General features: G+C 50.2%; 1 protein-coding gene across 1 annotated transcript in view; it reads left to right on the plus strand.

Annotated features, from left to right (window-relative positions):
• The window catches only part of NARS (asparaginyl-tRNA synthetase), a 33,395-nt gene extending 25,388 nt beyond the window's left edge, over positions 1-8,007 (plus strand). Inside the window, exons 8-11 of the mRNA XM_015412132.1 lie at positions 1,681-1,794; positions 2,603-2,734; positions 5,402-5,533; positions 6,550-8,007. Of these exons, the coding sequence (XP_015267618.1) occupies positions 1,681-1,794; positions 2,603-2,734; positions 5,402-5,533; positions 6,550-6,681 (510 nt within the window). The 3' untranslated portion in view covers positions 6,682-8,007. The remainder of the gene's footprint in view (positions 1-1,680; positions 1,795-2,602; positions 2,735-5,401; positions 5,534-6,549) is intronic.
• The last annotated feature ends 1,057 nt before the right edge of the window (positions 8,008-9,064 follow it).

The raw sequence follows: 9,064 nt of genomic DNA on the forward strand, positions 1-9,064 counted from the left end.
GTTGGGGGCGGGAGGGGGAGACTAAAGGATGACGCTCGAAATAATCTTTGGGCAAGAGCAGAACCTCCGGATGTGAAGGACTGCATCCAAAGTCAACGCTGGTGATTTCAGAACATGCCTAAGCCTACGTTCTGCCAAGGAAGCTTGCGTGGCAAGCCCCCCCCCCCCCCCAATTCCACTCTGACTTTTTCTGTGCATGTATTTTTTTGGGAAGGAGGGGGAGGGGTTAAAGCCTTTAATGTTACAACAATCTGTGTGTCAGGTTGCCAGAGTTCCCAGCTTTCATTTCTTAATTAAAGCAAATCCTTTAGTTGCAGAGAAGCACCTTTTCCATTCTATCTCCACAACAAAAGGGGCTAGAGACTTTTTTTAAAAAATGGAAGCTGTGGATTCAGAGCACCCGACTCACAGATGGTTAGAATGATACTCAGTTGCCAGTTTTTTAAAAAGGCCCCCCTATGTCTGGGGGAGAGTTGCGGTGGCGCAAGTGGTTAAGACGCTGAACTGCAGGCTGTGGAAGGTCGGAAGCGCAGCAGTTCGAGACCCGAGTGTGCCGCATGATGGAGTGAGCTCCCGTCTCTGGCCCCAGCTCCTGCCAACCTAGCAGTTCGAAAGCAAGAAATCGCAAGTAGATAAATAGGGACCACTGCGGTGGGAAGGTAACAGGGTTCCGTGCGCCTTGGTGTTTAGTCATGCCGGCCAGGCCACATGGCCACGGAAACGTCTTTGGACAGCGCTGGCTCTTCAGCTTTGAAATGGAGATGAGCACCGCAACCCTAGAGTCGGCATCGACTGGATCGGATTCGACTGGCTTTCGAGCAAGGGAACCTTTACCTTTACCTTTTTATGTCTGGGGGAATGGTTGCTGTGGGGACAAGGGCAGGGAGAATGCCTGACCTGCAGTTGGCACAACTCTCCTGCCCACACAGTAGCAATCCAGATTTTGCCCCCCCACACACACACACCAGTGTCACAGCAAAGCAGGTTGGGAAAATGAATGGCGAAAAGTTGGGATCCTGTGGGGAACTGAGGGGGGTGAGGATTGCTTCCTAACAGCTTGGAACCCAGGGCAAATAACCAATGCGGAAAAGGTCACACCCTTATCAGCCTGCCTCATCTCTAACCAGTTAGGTTAGGAGTGGTTGGAGTGCAAACTCTAGACTGGGAGGACAGGGTTTGATTCCCCATTCTTCCACAGGCAGCTGCTGGTGTGCCCTTGGGTCAGTCACCGTTCTCTCAAGAGCAGTTCTCGAGAGAGCTCTCTCAGTCCCCACCTACCTCACAGGGTGTCTGTTAGGAGAGCCAGTTTGGTGTAGTGGTTAAGTGTGCGGACTCTAATCTGGGAGAACCAGGGTTTGATTCCCCCCTCCTCCACTCTCACCTGCTGGATGACCTTGGGCAAGCCACAGTTCTGACAAGAGCTGTTCTTGAAAAAGAGCCGTTTCTGTCAGAGCTCTCTCAGCCCCGCCTACCTCACACAGGGTGTCTCTTGAGGGGAGGGGAGGGGAAAGAGATTGTAAGCCGCTCTGAGACTCCCTTGGGTAGTGAAGGGCGGGGTATAAATCCAATCTCCTCTTCTTCCTCCTCCTCGGGAGGGGAAGGGAAAGGAGATTGTAAACCGCTCTGCGACTCCTTCAGGTAGTGAAGGGTGGGATATAAAGCTCTTCTCTTTTAACACAGGAATTTCAGCCCCCCAAGCGACCCTTCAAGCGAATGAACTACGCAGACGCCATTGTGTGGCTGAAAGAACACGACGTGAAGAAGGAAGATGGCACCTACTACGAATTTGGAGAAGTAAGGTGTTGGTGGTAGCTAGTTACTAGACAGTTCAGCATGGATGGGTTTCTGTAGCTGGCCTGTAATGCAGCTGAACGCGGGGGGAGGGGGGGGGCAAGGCATTAAAGCAATGTTGGTGGGGGAGGGTTTAAATACCACCACCACCCAGGACTGTGTCTCTGGCCTGAGTCTCATGCCCATGTAGGCCCCTGGAGCAGCTGCTGTTTTGGTACTTTAATAACAGAAAGGTAGAATAGAAATTTCCTAAAATAAATATTAGCCCTCCTGGGGACCATGTGTGCTTATCTCTTTTGGTGTGTACAGAGCTGGTCTCCAGTCTGGGTGGGAAAGCAAACAGCCTTTGTTCCTCCTTTGCTGCAGTGGTGTTGCCCGGACACAGTCGACAAGGTTACCTGCCGCCCACTTGAGAATATTTTGGGTTCAGGGAGCATTTGACATCTTCTGGGCATGGAGGAGGGGGTCACTGGGGGTGTGTGTGTGGGGGGGGAATCTGTGAATTTCCTGCATTGTGCAGGGGGGTTGGACTAGATGACCCTGGAGGTCCCTTCCAACTCTATGATTCTATGACAGTTTGGGACTGCGGTCAGAAAAAAGGCAGTCATTTGATGGGCATCCAAACACCAAAGAGTAAAGGCCGACATTTGCTGTCTTTGCACACGAAGTGAGCTTGACGTGGTTCAGGGGTCACTTGGCTCTAAGGAAGGGCTTGCAGGGGGTGGGCGTGACCTGATGGGGTCAGGCCATTACCCACCTGCTGGGAGGAGATGGCAGCCGGTGAGCACATAAACCTTGTTCTCAATCACAGGACATCCCGGAGGCTCCCGAGAGGCGCATGACAGATACCATCAACGAGCCGATCCTGTTGTGTCGATTCCCCACTGAGATTAAGTCCTTCTACATGCAGCGCTGCCCCGAGGATTCCCGCCTGACCGAATCGGTTCGTTTGTATTCCTTGCGAGCGAGACATGCAAAATACAAGAAGTTCTGAAGGCATTTCAATGTGTAGGCTTTCTAGTTGCATTTTGTAAATAGGCAGGAATGTGGAGGCTGGGAACTGGTTAGATGGGCCTGGCTGAGTGATGGTCTGGATGGATTCAGAAATCCAGACGTTCCTTAAACCAAGCCGTGTTTTGAGATGGGCGAGGGGCTTTGGCTCTTTAAGGGTCAATTTATTGATTAATTTCCTTATTTAGTTTTCAGATTTTTATTCCGCCCTCCCCAAAGCGGGCTCCGGGCGGATCACAGCAAGCAGAGACTCATTGCAAGAGAATTACATTACATTAAAATAATTAAAATAGTAAAATTCAGAGGTAGCAGCAAATGACATAAAAAGAAAAAGACGGTTAGGGTCATATAGGTAGAATCGTATCTGAAGGACCACCTCTTCCCATATATGCCCCGTATATGCCCCGAAGGGCACTGCGTTGTATGGATCAACACCTCCTGGTTATCTCTGGCCTGAAAGACGTCCATCTTGCCTCGACCAGGGCCAGGGCCTTCCCCGCCCTGGCCCTGCGGGATCGACTTCAATTCCGCAGGCCTGCAAGACGGAGCTCTTCCACCTGGCCTTTGGCTGAGGCAGCGGGCGCCCATCTTTGGCCTCTCTGAGGTGTTCATCATTCTGTTAACAATTACTGGCTATGGCCAGGAACCTCCCGCAGCCAGGGATTTTTAAATTATTATTAGCTGTGACCACCCTTTTAATATTTATGGTGATGTTTTAAATTTTAATGTTATTACATTGACTAATATAGTTGTATAAATGATATGCTGTTACCTGCCCTGAGCCCACTTCTGGGAAGGACGGGCTATACACTTGAGCCACCGCAGCTCCTGCAATAGAATTACATTACATTAAAATCATTAAAATAGTAAAATTCAGAAGTAGCAGCAAATTACTTAAAAAGAAAAAGACTGTTAGGGTCATATCATATCTGAAGGACCGCCTCTTCCCATATATGCCCGTATATGCCCCGAAGAGCACTGCGTTGTATTGATCAACACCTCCTGGTTATCTCTGACCCGAAACATGTCCGTCTTGCCTGGACCAGGGCCAGGGCCTTTTCCGCCCTGGCCCCTGCCTGGTGGAACATGCTCCCCATTGAGATCAGGGCCCTGCGGGATCGACTTCAATTCCGCAGGGCCTGCAAGACGGAGCTCTTCCACCAGGCCTTTGGTTGAGGCAGTGGGCGCCCATCTTTGGCCTCTCTGAGGTGTTCGTCATTCTGTTAACAATTACTGGCTATGGCCAGGAACCTCCCGCAACCAGGGATTTTATTTTTATTTTTTTGTTATTAGCTGTGACCACCCTTTTAATATTTATGATGATGTTTTAAATTTTAATGTTATTACATTAACTACTATAGTTGTATAAATGATATGCTGTTACCTGCCCTGAGCCCACTTCTGGGAACGGCGGGCTATAAATGTGAATGAATGAATGAATGAATGAATGAATGAACGAACGAACCCAAGCATTTCAATAGATTGGGCACTAAAGCAGTTAGGCCAGCGAAGACGGACGCCCACCGGCTCACCCGAAGGCACACGACACTTGATTCCTTGTCCCTTGATGGGACGAGAGCCCACCCACACATTCTGCAGAATGAGGTGGTGGGTCGCTTGAGCTGGTGTTCAAACTGCAGGTCCTTGTGTCACGGGCTGCTCCCCTGTGTGCAGAACGCCATACGTGTAGCAGCAGGAGCCCCATTGGGGAGATGACGGCTGAAATAGTCTCTCATTTTGTGCAAGACGGGAGCATTCGGTTGCCCCCCACCCCATACACACATCCCTGTAGCAAGAAATGGGGCAATCGAGAATTCTCCTGCCCCATTCTGTTTTATCTGCAGGCCGGCTGTGGCTCCACAAAAATCGGGTGCTCTTGAGGTTGCTACTCTGTGGGTTGGTTCACACAGCCCACATGCATTTTCCTGACCTTGCTCACATAATGCATGGATGATGGATGTTGTGAGCAGTAACCCTGATTAGAAGCCCTTTTTTGGGTGGGTGTATCTGCCAATTGGACATGTGGTGTTGCTCCATCTGTGTGCAAACCTCAGGACCATCGTGGGAAGGAGAAATCTATTCTTGTCCATGAAACTTTTTGGCAGTCTCAGACTCTGCTTCGAGCACACTGAAGCTGCCACTCTAGAACCATTGTCGACATTCTTGCCAAAAGAGAAGAAAGAGAGAGACTGCGTTTATACCCCGCCCTTCACTACCCCAAGGAGTCTCAGAGCAGCTTACAATCTCCTTTCCCTTCCCCTCCCCACAACAGACACCTTGTGAGGTAGGTGGGGACTGAGAGAGCAGCTCTGAGAGAACTTGTAACTGACCCAAGGTCACACCAGCAGCTGTATGTGGAGGAGTGGGGAATCAAACCCAGTTCTCCCAGTTCAGAGCTCCGCTCCTAACCACTACACCAAACTGGCCCGCACATTTTGCTCCCCTGTGTGCAGAACGCCACATGAATGTCACGGGACTACTTCCATCTGATGCGCTGTGCATGGGGTCACACAGGATTTTATGACTCGGAACAGCCTTCCCCGGAGGCTGCATTAATTCTCAGCGAGATGACGACTGTATTCCATCTTGCCTTTATCAGGTTGACGTCTTGATGCCCAACGTTGGCGAGATCGTCGGAGGCTCGATGCGTATTTGGGACAGCGAAGAGCTGCTGGCTGGGTACAAGAGGGAAGGCATTGACCCTACGCCGTACTACTGGTACACAGACCAGGTGCGTAGGATTGTGTGTTGGTGGCTTTATGTGTTTGCTGTTGCACGACGTAGTGTAGCTGGAAAGCAAAAGCCAGATCAAGACAGAAATGTGCAACTCGTGTTTAGAGATGCTTTCTAACCACAAACCTACCTTGGGTGTTGCAAGTAATGGAAAATTTTGCGTGCTTAGCATGTAACAAAAGAGCAGGAGGTTGGAGCAGGGATGAAAATTGTGATCTCAGGTCACTGTGACCATCTTGGAAGAACTGGATTACTCACATCCAGCAGAGCCCACCAAGCTGAATGGAAAAATAAAGCCCAAATGAGACTGTTGCCCCCCGCCCCCGGGGGGGGGGTCATTCAAAAGTGCACGGCTTGCAAGAAGTACTTCAGATGCTCAGGCTGCTGTTCAGCTCCAACACTGCGAGCTGGGATATGTGCTTCGATCAGTCAACAAACTCGTAGTCAAGAGAGAGAAGAGAAGAGATTGGGTTTATACTCTGCCCTTCACTACCCAAAAGAGTCTCAGAGCAGCTTACGATCTTCCCTTCCTCTCCCCGCAACAGACGCCCTGTGAGGCAGGTGGGGCTGAGAGAGAACAGCTCTGAAATAACTTGTGACTGACCCAAGGTCACACCAGCAGCTGCATGTGGAGGAGTGGGGGAATTAAACCCGGTTCTCCCAGATTAGAGTCCGTGCTCCCAACCTCTACACCAAACTGGCTCTCAGATTTCTGGTGGCCCTGAGAACTCCCCTAACAGAGGGCATCCATTGCGTCTCTGTGTGATTGACTTTCGGGCCTTGCCTCCGTACAGCTGACTTCTGTGAGCTACTCTGTTGTGTTTTCTGTACTGGGTGAGAATGAAGTTGTGTAGCCCTGGGCAAGATTCATCTCGGTCTCGGACGTGCCACTGTGTCTGCTCCGAGGTGCCCTTTCTTGGGTGGTGGGAGGCTGCCACAAGACAGGTGGAGTTGACAGTCCTTATGCTCCTGCCGTCTCTAATAACGTTTTCCCCTCTCCTTTTGGCTTCGCAGCGTAAGTTTGGCACCTGCCCTCACGGAGGCTACGGTTTGGGCTTGGAAAGGTTTCTGACCTGGATTCTGAACAGGCACCACATCCGGGACGTGTGCGTCTACCCACGCTTCGTCCAGCGTTGCAAGCCCTAGTCAAGATCTTCTGGACAAACTCTAACCTAGCAAAACCCCGTCCCGGAAGAATTAAAGAATGCATTTCATCCTCCTACGATCTGTGTTCAGGCAAGAACCATGAATCATCTCCTTTTCTCAGAAGAAAATGTCTCTGCAGCTGGTGTTAAATTGAAGTCCGGGGACTTTCAGGACCGCTTACCTCCTGGCCAGTCCCCCTTGAGATCTGTGCTTATTCATTGCCCTAGATTGATTTCTAGTCTAAACTCTTCTTCCTGTTATATGTACAAGAATCAGGGTATTTTGTTACCTTCAAACGAAAGGGGCTGGATTTGGGAACCTGATTTTTGGTTTGGTGGAATATCGATAAATAGTGGAATATTTGCATTTTTCCACAAACGTCAGATTGTACTGTAATGCAAAATCATACGAATTAGAGTGTTTAGAAGGCATTGCATCGACTAGTAAAGAGTAGCTCGACTGGCAAGGAATGAGCTTGGGTTCAATCTTAACCTCCTCTCTCAAAATACATTTTTTTAGTGTATACTCTTAAAGGAAGAGGGGAGGATTCACTGTACATGTAACTCTACCCCAAAGAAACTCTCCCAATATGCATTAGGAACACGTAGCTCTGAAACTACCTAGCCGTAGTTACAGTAGTCTGTTGTGGCTATATGTACAGCTGTCTTTAGGGTGTGAGGCAGGGGTCCACAACCTTTTTGAGGCCATGGGCACCTTTGGCATTTCCAGAGGTGGTGAGCACCACTTCAAAATGGCTTCCGTGGGAGGCGGAGCCAACCCCCACATATCTCCCGTGGGGGTCAGAGCTAAACGCAGTGCCTCCCTCCTCGCACATCCCGGGAAGATGGAAATCCTGAAATGGGAAATGGACCGACTTGGGAAAGCCCACTTGCTTACCAGTCCTCCTGACCTCCACTGGGAAACTCTCTCATTTGGATGAAGGAAGCCAATAATAAGCCCAGCTTTACAATGGCCCAACCCAGTTTCTGGAAAGCTCAGCGGGTGCCAAGGAAAGTACTGGGGGGGGGCCATGGTGCCTACGGGTGCCATGTTGGGGAACCCTGCTTTAAGATATACCCCAGCTGTGAAGGCGCAAGGTATATTTGGGACGTCTAGGAAACGAGACTGAGTATTAAGCAACGGAAGAGGGACTGCAGTATACTGGAAGGAAGTGGATGTATTCCTCAGAGCGCTTGCTGCTGCATTTTGCAGCATCGCTTTGCTGTACACTCGCTTTGAAATGAGCCACCAAACTAATCAGCGTGGCTTTCCCGCCAGGGATCATGGGAGCTGCACTTTCAGGGAGGCACTTTCTTGATCTATAATTTCCTGGGCTGGGGAGAGGAGGGGCAGCCGAATTGTGTGGGAGCTGCAGTTTCAGGGAGGCACTTTCTGTGTCTTGCCGTCTGGCTTGATCTATAATTTCCTAGGCTGGGGAGAGGAGGGGCAGCCGAATTGTGCCGCTGATTGTAATGAATGGCCTTTTTTTGTTGTTGTTGTTGTTGCCGTTCCTCTTCTTGAGTTTGAGGACCCTTGTTCTGAAACAGCAGAGTGGTTGGGAGGAACAGGCCACTAGTAATTGGTGTCCTCTGACGTCTTTTCCTCAGGACCTAAGCTCAGCAGCTTTCCTCTCGCCTCTCTCTCTCTTTCGAACTTGACATACTTGTAACAATTGTGCATGTCTAATCTGGCACCAAATAAATTCATGGATTGTGGGTAACCGTTCTTCCTGACTTGTCCCAAAGTCGCACGTTACCGTTTCTTTACATTTCTACAAATAAAGGGGGTGTCTGCAGCTCTCGGGGATGGTGGTTCTGCTAACCACGGGCCAGATGCTCGCTCTGCTGTCAGCCCGGCTGCCCACACAAAACAAGCAAGGAATTGTGGGCCGTGCAGTGATTGGTACAAGCATCAAACCCTCAGCATCAGGCGGGGGGTGGGGTGGGTGCCATTGTGTTCCTGATTAGTTGTTAACTGAAGTATTAAGAGGACAGAGGAAGTTCTGATTTACAGCAAAGTAGTGGTTCAAGACGCTGAACTGCAGACTGGAAGGTTCAAGGCCCAAGTGCCGCATGACGGAGTGAGCTCCCATCTCTGGCCCCCGTTTCCTGCCAGCCTAGCAGTTCGAAAGCAAGAAATTGCAAGTAGATAAATAGGTACCACTTCAGTTGGAAGGTAACAGCGTTCCGTGCGCCTCGGTGTCTAGTCACACCGCCCACATGACCACGGAAACGTCCTTGGACAGCGGCTCTTCGGCTTGGAAACGGAGATGAGCATCGCATCCCTAGAGTCGGATTCGACTGGCTTTTGAGCGAGGGAAACCCTTTATCTAACATTCCTTAGGAGGTCATTAACCTGACAAAAGGACATTTGGCTGCTAAAC

This window comes from Gekko japonicus, unplaced genomic scaffold, assembly GCF_001447785.1.
Source record: "Gekko japonicus isolate JY-2015 unplaced genomic scaffold, Gekko_japonicus_V1.1 scaffold2076, whole genome shotgun sequence".
NCBI classification, from domain to species: Eukaryota; Metazoa; Chordata; class Lepidosauria; order Squamata; family Gekkonidae; genus Gekko; species Gekko japonicus.